The 12,612-nt window shown below is 40.3% G+C and overlaps 1 protein-coding gene across 1 annotated transcript in view; it reads left to right on the forward strand.

Annotated features, from left to right (window-relative positions):
* Positions 1-12,612, forward strand: part of LRRFIP1 (leucine rich repeat (in FLII) interacting protein 1) — a 132,760-nt gene that overhangs the window by 89,959 nt on the left and 30,189 nt on the right. Inside the window, exons 9-11 of the mRNA XM_009887588.1 lie at positions 2,603-2,659; positions 6,823-6,903; positions 9,260-9,325. Coding sequence (XP_009885890.1) covers positions 2,603-2,659; positions 6,823-6,903; positions 9,260-9,325 — 204 coding nt within the window. The remainder of the gene's footprint in view (positions 1-2,602; positions 2,660-6,822; positions 6,904-9,259; positions 9,326-12,612) is intronic.

The following is a 12,612-nucleotide window of genomic DNA, read 5'->3' on the forward strand; positions in this document are numbered from 1 at the left end:
AAGGCTGCTCATTGCAGGAAGAGGTTGCCAGGTGGGGTTGGGGTTCTTCAGTATATTGGAAATCAGCAGAGAATTTTCCGAGAAGTGGAAGTTGGATATGGGATTGAGAAAGCCTGAAGGAGCAGCATTAGCCACAGTCTAAGGTATAAAAAATGTTACCAGTATAAATGGACATAATGGCAATGAGAAAGTTTTCTGCATCCGTTGAAAGCAAGAGGAAGATACAGCAAAGAATGGGGTCAATTGCACATGAAGAAAGAACAAGTAAAATCTGAATATTTTCACCTCCCCAGTATGCAATTTTATTTGGTCTAGTTTTCATGAAGGTTATGATCAGGCGCTTAGCATGGCAACGTAGCCTAGAACAAAGGCCAGTGAGGTCTGATAAAACTGGCCCTGCTCTTCAAGAGTTGTCTGGAGCATTTGCCTTCAAAAACACATGCTGGAGAGGTTGGGTCGTAGTGACAAGGGAAATGACCTTGTCAATGAGCCCTATGGGGCTCTGGTTTGAAATCTGAAAGATACAGAGCATAGTAAACAAATATGTTTAGAAGTGCCTGAAATATAAAGTGATAAACAGTTAACCTGGATTTGTGGAAAATGAATCATCTCAATTTTACATAATTTCCCTAAGCAGAGTAATTATTTAAGGGCATAAAGGAAAAGCATTAGGTGTGGCTCTAACTTGGCTATGAGGCTCTTGGCATGTCTCTACATGACATTAAGTGAAACCTTGGGCAAGATCTAGTTCATGTGAAAGAAATGCACAGTTAGTTGAAAGATAACTCTGTTAGAAAATGAGACAGCTGGAAAGGATCTCATCTGGTCTATTCCCATGTAAGACAGCATCATCTTTTTCTAAAGGGGAAAACAGTTCTACAGGAGTCGATGTTGCCTAGCTGCCTAAGTACAGGGAGTGAAGGCGGTTTCATGTGAGGTTAGAATAAAAATACTGATGATGAATAGGAGACAACTTGTCAAACCTGAATAATAGTAAAAATAAATGAGGAATATCACATTTAGGAAAAATGAAATATACTATTAAAAAGTAAGGGATTCTACCTAGGAATGGCTCAGATAATCATCTGAGGTTACATTTAGTCAATATTATATTGCTGAAGAAAGGTAAACTCAATTCCTCAGTGTAGTAATGAAAGGGGCAGTGGAGGTACTTGGTCTGCATAGTGCTGTTGAGGCTGCAGCCCGAGTGTTGGCTTCCATTCCTGAAGATTCTTTTTAACCATTCTTCAGGAAAGTGTTAGAGAAATTCATGGAGCCTGAAAAAAAACTAGTAAAAACTGGAAAGAAGCCAAGCTGTGTGAGAAGGCTATAGCAGTATTTCAAATCAGTTCTTCTTGAAAAAAGAAACTGGATGTTAGCCCTCCATTTGTGGTGATAATACTGCATTTCAGTAGAGAATCTAAGCTTTTCCCATAAGTTGCTTTACCAGCTTGAGTCTAAACTGGTTTCTAAGTTCATTTGTTTATTTTTTCATGGAAGCCACTGTATAGTATATGATAAATATTTTGCCTGGAGGTTGATTCAGATTGGATTTAGTGGATTTTCATTTCTGGAATGCATTAAAACTTGGGCTTCAAAACTTAATTTGAACAGAAATTCTAATTCAATTTCCACGAAAAAACCTACCCCAAATGCACAGAGTGCTTCCTCATTTTCAATGTTAAACCAGGCCTTGTTGTGAAGTGGTGCCTGAATAGTGAATTGCTTGAGAAATCTGAGCTTTTAATGGTATCGATCGAGGTGACTTTTGGCTTTGTCCTCTTTTCTTCAACATCATGTTTCCAAACGAAAAACTGCATTGTAGTGATCGTTTTATTTTATTCCTGACCCTGCTGCCATAGGGACTTTGAAGCATCTCACCATGCTTGTGGAATTCTTGTTATGACCCTGTTTGGTTTTTCTCCTCTGAGAGAAAACATCTTGACAACAACAAGGCAGGCTGTTGAGCATGATGGAGGGCAGCTGAACCAACTGAAATCTCTTATTACTCTTTGGAAGGCCACACAAAATGCTGGGATGTGGCAGATGGTCGCTGTCTGGGTTTAATTTGGGTGTAATTGGGGAAAGCTAAATTGAGTTTACTAAACTCAATTTCTCAAATATAAGCTTAGAATTAAGTCTTTTGCTACAATTTCCTGCTTATTAATTGCTTAGCTGCCAGAAGTATAAATAACTACAGTGATAAATTTCTTTTATTGTAGTCTCTCACCCCTTTTTGTCCTGTGTTCCCTTCACAGAGTGTTTAAAGAGACAAGTGCTATAGTGTAGTAATAATAGGGGAAGCAAAAGTGTTTCTTAAAAGCCAAAAAAATGGAGTCAGAAAAGGCAAGCAGGAGTATCCTTGACATTTTTGGCTGGTATACAGGTACTGACAGACACAAACGCTCATGTCCTCATGTTTGAAACCGTGACCTAATCCTGCACTTCTCCTGTTCCGGGTGTATCTTTGAAAAGTACTGTCTCTGCTTTTGCTTTTCATAAGTGATGACTTTTGCTAAAAATTCCCTTTTGGGTCTGCGTCAGTTTTTTTCTCGCTGTTGTTGTTTTTTTCTTTCTTCTTTTTCCTTTCCTTCCGTAACAGACCAATGGTTATGAGGAAGACGTGTATGGATCATCCCAGAGTAGAAAATCTAGCAGGGTTAGTAGATGATTTATATTGCTATAAAATCTATTGCTCTATTTAATGGGATTAAAGATAATTAGCAAATTCTTTTCTGTGGTAAAGCAGGTTTTTCCTGTCTTGCATGTTGTGGGTTTTGCAGTTTGTCAGACACGGAGTTGCAGCAATAAGCTGTCTCTAAAAAAAAATAAAAATTAGGCCATGAGTGGGAAGGGAAGTCTCCAAATTTGGTACAAGTAGAACTTGGAAGCCAGAACTGCTTAACTTGTAAACAAAATTGGGTAAAAGTTAAATTGTGATAAGAAATAGTTTGGTGGCACCTGGCACGGAGGATTTACGTGTGCTTTTCCAACCTGTGTAAATCTGTTCACATTGTGCTCTAATACTGAAACTCCCAAGCTTCACGTAGAATTTAGCCTGTGTCTTGAGACTTGCATATGTAAAATGGACTTTGGATTTTGAATTTCCCTAAAATGTATGTTGTTTATTTGAAGTTTGCTTAACTAAATGCTTTTTTTTCACTTTATGAACTGTACCCTAGGGTTTCTGGAAACTCCCACAGAGGTGAACAGCCAGTGCAAGTGTTACTACTTAACTACTTACCATTGATGTACTTCTATTTCTGGAAATATTCTTGTCAAAAAAAGCTTAATAATTAACTCCATTGTGTGTATGTGGGTCGCAATGTTCCCTTCTGTTCCAGCACAAGTGTTTTGTGTCAATTATAGGAATTAATTGTCCTGCTTTGTTAAATATTGGGGTTGTGCTAATTATTTAAAGGTATTGTCTGAAGCAGAGCCTCTTTGGGGGGTAGGGAGGGGAACTGTTTGCCTTTATTTTAACAGAGGCAGACAAAAGCTCAGAGCCTGTTGATCTTTATGCTATCAAGACTTCCAAAGAAATTTAGTGGTATGCAGTCTAAAGCTCTATGTTTAGGGGAAAAATAAACTACTTCTAAGACTCGTTTAGTTAAGTGTTTGAGCAATACACACTAAACATCACATAGACTTCAGTGAGTTACTTTGTAAGCATGAAGTTAAGCATGCGCTTGTATAAATAGTGAAATTGGACCTTTTATTTTATGTCCATTTAAAATTTTTGTTTCCATATGGTTTTATGCATTTAGTTGGTATATGTGGATAAGAGAAAATGAAATACTGTTGCTTAAACTGTTAAGAAAACAGTATGTCCTGTTGTTGGCACTCTTGCTGATCCGTTTGACAAGTTCAAGGAACTTTATTATGTAGTGCTTCTGACAAATGATGTTCTTGTTCTTTAATGACATACTCCAGATCTAAGCACTGCAGGAAGAGCAAAATATCTGTAAGAAAGTCATCTAGGAAAAAGACGTTGGTTGGGTTCCATTTAAATAATTTAAAATCATTTTGGTAGTAGGGTTCATAGCATGGAGGTTTATGTAGAGCATAATTACAGCAATGTTATTAGTTCCTTACTGGTTTTGTTATGAAGTGTGGTTTAGATACTTCATTATTTAGAAGAAGGATGAGAGTTTAAGGGTGACTTAGAATAGCTGAAACTCCAAACCAGTTGATGACAGTCAGGCTGGTATTCACTTTTAGGAATACTCTATTCAAAACCCCAAGCCTACCCGTAAAAATTGTCAAAGTGACAACAAAAAACTGAGAAGAGGCAGAGTTCTTCAGGTCAGGAAGGAAGTGATAAGCTTGCTAATAAAATATTTTTTTTCAAAATAGGTGTCCAATTTTAAGTCACAAAATGGAGCAATCTCCACATGGAGATCAGTCTTTGCACATTTTGCCTGCAATGTCACAGGTAGATTCCTTAAAAATGAATAATGCCATGTGCCTAGGTAGTCCACGTGCAGATTACAAACTCTCTAGGTGGGAATGAAAGTAATTTCTTTAAACTCATTTCAGTGTGTTCAGCTTTCTTTTCAGTCAAAGTCTTACTTTACAGGCATTCAGGAAGAATGAGGCAGAAAGGGTTTGAGATTTTTAAGGCTGGACAATGATTTATCCTTAATATATACCTGTAGGTGTTGTCTTATCCAGAGATCTGTTTGCCTGCAGTGACAGAAGTCCAGTGTCAAGAACAAACAAGTTTAATTTGCCACAGCTGCTTCATTTTTAAGTGGAGCTAACACCTATTTAATTTAATGATGCAAGGATTAGTTAGGGCTTGTAAGAAAACTGAGTAATTGCTGACTACTAAAAGCAGAGTATCTCGGTTGTCTACGCCACCACAAGAAATGACTGGAGAACAGCTGTAAAAGGAGAGCTCTGGAGTATAGCAAAAAAAGGAGAGGTGTAGAGGTCTTTCAGAACAACTGTTCCCACCAGTGTACACGCACCCATGGGAAACAGTGCCCACGAGGTTTTGAAAATACCTTTGCAACTTGCGTATTATTGTAGGGCTAGTTACAGGAGACTGAGAGAGCACAGAAGTTATTTCATGAGGGTGGGGATGCGGGGAGGTAGCATTTCCTCTCTTGCCCCTGCACGCTGGCTGCGGCAGACTGTGCTCCCTCCTAAGCACACCTTCCCGGGGTGGCTTTGTACTCTGCCCTGCTTGGCTCAGGGCTGCATCTGTCCCTGGCGTGGCAGAGTAACTGTTTTGTTCCATTTTAGATGTGCTTTTGGGCTGACATTTTTCTGTACACGAGGAAAATGCAAAGTCTTCCTTGTATGCCTGTGTTTTCTTGATTCCTTTGGCTCTGTGAGATGCATAATGTCTTATATACGGATTTCCAATCTGCATTGAGAACAGACCTTGATTTGCAAATGTAAATATCCCTGCATGCTAAAAACAGCTGTTTATAATAACTTAAGTTGTTCATAATATATTGTTGCATCCTCATAAAGCTTTTGGGAAGCCAAAATACCTAGTTCCACTCAGTATTATAAATATCCTACTGCTGTCAGCCTTCCTGCACCCTGGCAAGCCCTACCTGCCAGCTTTATGTTGAAGTGTTTGTGCAGCGGAAATTCTCACAGATAATACATGACAGCAGAAAGGCTGAGCTGGCATCGTGCACTCCAATACAGGTGCCAGGGGGAACGAATGGAGATGTTGTATATCACACTGGATAAATAAGATAGTATTTTGGAGGGTAAGGGTGATTTCAAGTCCACGTTGTCAGTCAGTCACTATTGCTACTTTTAGTATTTAACTCGGAGTTGAATTAAGATCCCCATTCCTGGGGAGACCAAATAGGTGGACCAAAAGTGCCAGGTTGGAAGCTGCATAAAAGAAGGTGTTTAGTTTAGACAGTCTTACTTCTTACAGAAAACTTTTCTTTGCATTCAGTCTTGCATATCTGACAGTGGGCTGCTCACCTTTCCTGATGGGTGCACCCAACAGTTTTGGTCCCTGGCTTTGCTCTTGGTCTCTCAGCAGAGCTGTCCTGACACCTCCTGCATCTCTTGTGAGTTTAGCTTATAGAGCATTAACTCCTCAAGAATTCCAAAGGAAGCTGACCTACTCCCTACTCTCCGACCAATCTGTTTTTCTGTCCTTGAAGGGCAGTGTCAATCCACTCTGTCTGCATCAGTGGGACTACACATGCGAAGAAATAAATCCTTTAAGGCAGGAGACTGGGGTTTTGGGTATGAAACTGTGATGCAGCTATTTATTCTGAGTTTCAGCTTATGATTCCAGCATCTTGTAAAACAGGTGTTGTCTGTTCTGTTTGACTTAAGTTGGAAGTCTGTTGATAAATACAGCTTCATTTAACTTGAGTTAGGATGAAACTTAGGTGTGTGAATTGCATACATGCTTTTGGAAATGTGGTCCCTCTTCTTCAGAGTCCCATGGAAACCATGTCCTTGCAGCATACTGTCACGTTGGATCACAGCAATGAGAAGGGAGGAGACAATGTGAGGGTTTGAAGTCTTTCCAGTGGAAAATAAATCAAGCAGGTATTTTGTGCATAGGATGCTGCAGGGGTAGAAGAAACACCTTTTGTTTATTTAAATAAGTCTCTACCTTACAAATGGAAAGGGCACACAATTTTCACACATCCTCTTATCTTTAATGCAGTTTCCTTAATGCAGTTGGGTCCTCTTTTTGCATCTGTGACCACTTTGACTCCTTGTAAGCACCTAATTAACTTTTTGCTTCCCATTTAAAGGAATTTAGAAAGCCCTTCATGTCATGAAGCTGAGTTATCAAGGATTTATTTTTGTTTGTTATTAATGCAGGCTTCGTGCTACTCTGATATGGGTCTTCACAACAGCAGCTATGCTTCCACATCTCAACCTTCTTCCCAAAATGGAAACTGGGTCTGTTGCCCTCTGGCTTTACCTGGCCTGGACTTGTTCTGACTTCGTATGGATAATACAACCTCTTGTACTTAGGAATGAATTTGGACCAATTGTCAAGAGTCTCTGTAGCTCTTTTCAGTGAAACTTAAAAAAAAAAAAAACAACAAAACAACAACAACAAAAAAAAACCCCAAAAAAACAAAACACAACAACCCAAACCAGACCTCTTAAGATTGGAGTGAGTAATGGAAAGCTGTTTTAAAATGAGCACAATTAGTTTTCCTTTGCTGCACCTCCTTTTCCTACAGTTATTTTGTTTGCTTTTGGCATCAATTGGTCTGGGGGGAAAAAAGGGAAATCTTAATTAACTGACGCTCTCTATTCTATTTGAGGCAACTCTCTGCTGACTTTGTCAGTCTAGCAAGCTTAAGACAGTCCAGGCTGCATAAAATGAAATTACAGGCAAGTAATTCACAGACTGCTACAAGAAAATCGCTGAAGCTTCAAAATCACCCAGGAGGTTGGATTGTCCTCTGTGTGTGGACAGAGCTCAGCCAGTCCGGCTCCAGCAAAGTAGTGCTTGAGCAGCGATCCGCAGCTTGTCCTGCCCGATGGGCAGCAGCACGAGGACATTGCCTGGTGCTTTGTGGTGGCCAGCGATGGGGGCACTGCGGATGAGCGGAGTGGCTTTCAGCAGCACGTTGTCTGCAAGCTCTGAGCTGGGGATCGCTGCTGGAGTATCTCTTGCACCTAATTATGCCGGATACAGTATGTGCTCTTTGAACTTAATCTCTGCATTTTGTGAATGATGGTTACTAACAGCAAAGTAATTTGTTTTATGGTGATCTGACTTAAGTACTCATAATTTTGTCCTGAATTATTTGGGTTTTCTCTGCATTTCTGTTTAATAATGAAATAGACAAGAGATGATCTTATAGCTGTGTGAAACACTTTAAAAGGTATATCTTGAAACACTTCTGTCTTTGTACGTAGCTTTTTCTGGCTTTGGTTGAAGTGAGGAGAAACACCCTTTCGGGCTGCTATACACAAATGTGTGTGAGACAATAACAACTTAACCTAAAATTAAATTATGCTGTTTTGCTCTTGCATACTGTCGTGTCCTCCCTTCCTGTAGGAAATGCACATGTCTGCTTGGTATTCTTAGTCTTCGGGAGTTGAGATCTAATGCTTTTATGGCACAGATGACTAATATTCTCTACACTGTGTTTCCTTCTGTTGTAGTTCACAATCCTAATGTCTTATCCAGATAGTTAATTCTGCTGTAGGCACCTTTTTTATGTTTCATTTTCTATGCAAAAAAGTTTTGTGCTTGTCTTCCTCAGCCCTCCTTGCTGTACAGCGATGCCCTGCCAGCCAGAAGTTACAGGGTTTGTTGTACTAATGCTCTAAACACAAATACCAAAGCCACTCACCTTCAGCCATGCATATGTTGTCTCTTACCTCTGTAGTTACTGTTGGGTCCATTTATTTCATACTCTGGTGTCTGATCCATCTGAATGCACGCGTGCAATGGTGTTTATACAGACCTGGATTTGCTGATCCTTCCTTTTATCCCATTGGAACTCCGCAACCACTGCTCATGGGGTTGTGATGCTGCCACAGGCTTCTCTTTGGATGGAGACAGTTGTCTTCCTTTTGATGTATTAGCTACAACATGCAGAAGCAGGCCAGAGAGAGGCAACATCAATTCTTTGTGGTTGTACAACAGCTAACAAAACTCTATTTTAAAAATTTTTGTATCCAATTTCCACTCTACTTGTTTAACATTTAAAATGACCTTCTCTCAGATTTTATTCTCAATGCTTAAAGGTAGAGTTTCCTGTGTTTCCTGAGACAGACATTTATATACTGAACTGGAGCCAGAGTCTTAGAATATGCATCTTTCTCCTTTTTTATTAATTGGGTAAACTGGCTAGTAAGTGAAATTTAGCAGGTGTTAAGTGTGGGTGGGTTTTTTTGCCCCCCCTCCCCCCCCTATTTTGCCAGCACCAGAAATGAAAGTTAAAAAGATTTGAACAACTTCAGAATTGATGTAGCTGTTTTGTTGGAAGGCAGCATAAACTGTTGAACTGTTGATTAGGAGAACAGTTAGAAATGCATGACACTGGGATGGACTGGGGGTGGATGTCAGATTCTGCACGTCCCTTATAGCGTTTCCCAGCTCACTCACTTTAGGTTGTGTTAGATCTTCACTTGCATGTTGCTTGTGGTTGTGTACAGATGTCCCTGTCCTTGCACAGACTGTTCATTCCCTTATGTCCCTCGTGCTGCACCTTGTGAATTTGTAATGCTCCAGACTGAAATGAGAAACTAGGTCTGCCAGTCCTGTTCTGACTCTGTCTTTTGATTGTAGGCGTCTGTGTATGACGAGAGCGTTTACAGTGGGAGTCGTCGATATAGTGCCTCTAGTTCTCGTGCTGTAAGATGTTTTCTGCATTTCCCTGTTGTCTCATCTCTGTCCTACAGTAACATGTGTGCACCAGAACATGGCCTTTTCTGGCTGAGGAACATTTAAGATGGACTGTGTGAGATTCATAGCCTGCTGCTGTAGGCAAAAGTATGAGCACTGTTTCTGTGAGCTTCGATGAAATAACAAGCAGTGATTTATCTGCTGTAGTAACTCCTGGCCTTGTGCAGACCAGCTCTGGCTAGCACCAACAGAGCCCGGCACTAGGCACTCGCCTCCCCTGTGGCAAGGGGAATTCAGCTCTGCCTTGTACTTGGTTTGCAGATAAAACACCTTGGAAAGATAGTACATAAAGTGCCTTCCCTCACTGAGACTTAATTCTTCTTTTGAAAACTGAGAATAAAACAGGGTTTTCTAATAAATAAATAAAATCACTTCCCCATTAGCACTTGTCCTCTAGCATGAAGGAAAGGATTGTTGTGAATGTATGGCTTGCTTGGTTAGATTTATGTTCTATAGTGATGTCTCAGGCAACTTGTGACAATGTTTTCAAAATACATGCTCCTGTGAGCGGAGGGCTCTGTCATTTATGGGGAAAGCTAATATGAGGAATGATAATATAAATTCTTTTCTTTCAAAAAAGAGAGGCTGCAGGATTCGGTTTACAGATTGTAAGGCAGAAAACTCTCTTACCTCTTCTCAGATGGGGCCTCTGTGTCATGGTGCCTGGTTTGCACTAGGCAGTACATCTGCTGCTGTTGTATCTGCCTGGGAAAAATAAACCAGTCTCTTTTTTGATTTTTAAATACTGCTCTGTGGGCCCAGGGCCCAGTGCTTATTCTGCCTCTGAACTCCTTTGCTGATTATAAAAAAAAAAAAAAAAAAACCAAAAAAAACCCACCCCAAAACAAACCCAAAACAAAACCCAACCAATCAAACAAAAAGAAACCCCAACAAACAAAAAACACCACCCCAGACCTGAACAGAAAAAAGCCTCAAGACAAAGCGTTAGTGTTAATTTAATGGTGAAAGTTACAATTTTATTAGCTTGGAGAAGAAAACAAACTTTCAAGAATGCTTGCTAAGCACTTGTTAGCCTTTAACGGGCTATACCATCCTCTTGTAATCACACTGATTCACTAGTTGGGCTGTGCATCTTGCTGCTGCTGATGTTAAGCTTCAGATTACTTGTTGTTTCACATTGTGCCTTGTTTTCATTTGCCTGCCTTGGAAAACTCATCGGTACTTATCTGTTCGGTCTGTTGTGGCAACCTGCAATTCAGTGAAATTGCCACTGAGGCTGTGCTGAGCTGGTTGTAGCCCTTTGTTTGTATGGGATGTCTTCTTTGTTTGAGATGAGTCTCTCGGAGGTCCAGATGATACACTTCTACTCTTGGGAGAAATTTACAGTGGGCTCCGAGCCCAAATGCTGTTTACAAGTCTTTCAGCCACTGTTAATGGCTTGAGCAGGGAACACTGAATAAAATACTGACGCTTGTTCCCCTTGCGCCATCCCATCCCATCCAGTGCCACAGGTATTTGGAAGCCTGTGTATAGCCCAGTCTTCCCAGTTTCTGTTGCACAGTCACCTGTAGTAATGAGAGAAGTTGAAGTACAAGTTTTTTGCCTGAAAGGGAATGGCCTTGTCACGATTGACGACTTATCTGTGGTTATTTTAACATCTCTGAACCTTGTAGCACTTTTAACATGTAGAGAGTTTGCTGTTCAGGTAGTTATCCCTAGAGAATGTTTTTGGATGATCAGATGATGGGTGAATGCAGGGGACGAGGCTGAAATGGGCCCTTGTCTTGGTCTCAGCTGAACAAGTGGCACTTGCTCCCATATACACAGAGGGCAACCATGGAATAAGTAGGTCCTGTGAAACATTAATACAAGATTCATCAGTAGTTAATACTTTTTCCTTGTCATGTGTTTCATGTTTATTCTACATCCTTGTTATGTTAAGCATAAAACACCAGTGATGGTACAAGGCTTCTCTGCTAGAACTACTTAATAAGAAAACAAAATCTAAGTATTTACTGGAGTGCTTTTTGCTTTTAATTTAGAACTTCAGGTGGCTGTGGTTGCATACAGTTTGCAAGTATTTTCAACACAGTTCTAAATTTTACATATTGTCATGTCTGAAATCAAGCTCAGTAGTTCAGGTGCATGAAGCCAGTGTCACTGAATGTAAGACATCCGAGGACATGGCTTGGTCATGTTCTGCCCTGCCTCAGGGGCTTGCTAATGGCCGTGTACCTTGCTACATACCTTGGATCGTAACGCTTTGTGGTTAGTAACTAAGATTATGGTTGTACTGTAGCTGAGGTTATTTCCAGCTTACCCTTTTATCATTTACTAGTACTGTAAGCCTAATGCCACTTTGTTCGCGTGACTAATGATGCTGAAAGAGTCCTCCAGTAGGTTGGTGAAGACCTGGCTGTCTCTGTAGCCGAGGAGTCCAGGGGATTCCTGTAGTGGCCAGGTAACTTAATAGAACAAACCTTAAAAAAAGACCGAATGCACGCATCTCAAAAGTACGATAATTCTTTAGAACTTCAGTGGTTTTGTATCTGAGATACAGTCTTAAGAGCCTATAAAATAAACTCATGAAGGTCATTAGCAGCACAGTCTGGGCTGCTGAGAAGAGCAGTTCCTCGTGCTTGTTCCTGTCCCGGAACTGCGTCTGCCCCTGTGTCGGTACAAGCTTTTGCATGTGAAATGTGATGGACTGCCATGCCTCTTTACAAAGGCTGCATTCAATTGCCATGAGGTAGTAGCAACAGGAAAAATATCATGTCAGGTAAACCTCAAAAACTTCTTTGATTCCGCTCTGTTCTGAATGTATCAAAAACTCCCTTTCATATATGCTTATGTATCTTTCTATAAAGTACATCTAAATACAATATTGAATGTGAAGCTGCTACCCTGAAATCTGTGAAAATAGAGGGAATAATTCTAAAATACATTTCCAGAGTAAGTTTTAGTTCTGTTTCCCTGACACTTTAAACTTTCATTTCCCTTCTCTACTTCCACTCTGTTATAACCTCTGGAAATAAAACAGTGTGGACACATTCTTTGCCCTTGTCAGCAACAGGTCAGCCCTGTCTGTTCTGCATCACTGCTTAGATGTTTGCTTTTAAGAGAGACTGAAATACTTTGGTAGGAGAAGAGGACTGCAGGTGCTGGAAGAGCAGGAGAGATACTCAGTCTCTGAGATGGTCTCAGTTTTTACTTTAGTCACCACACAGATGAATGTTTCTTGCTTTGCGCAAATTCATTTTATATATGCACAACGT

This window comes from Charadrius vociferus, unplaced genomic scaffold (assembly GCF_000708025.1).
Source record: "Charadrius vociferus isolate BGI_N301 unplaced genomic scaffold, ASM70802v2 scaffold136, whole genome shotgun sequence".
Lineage (NCBI taxonomy): Eukaryota > Metazoa > Chordata > Aves > Charadriiformes > Charadriidae > Charadrius > Charadrius vociferus.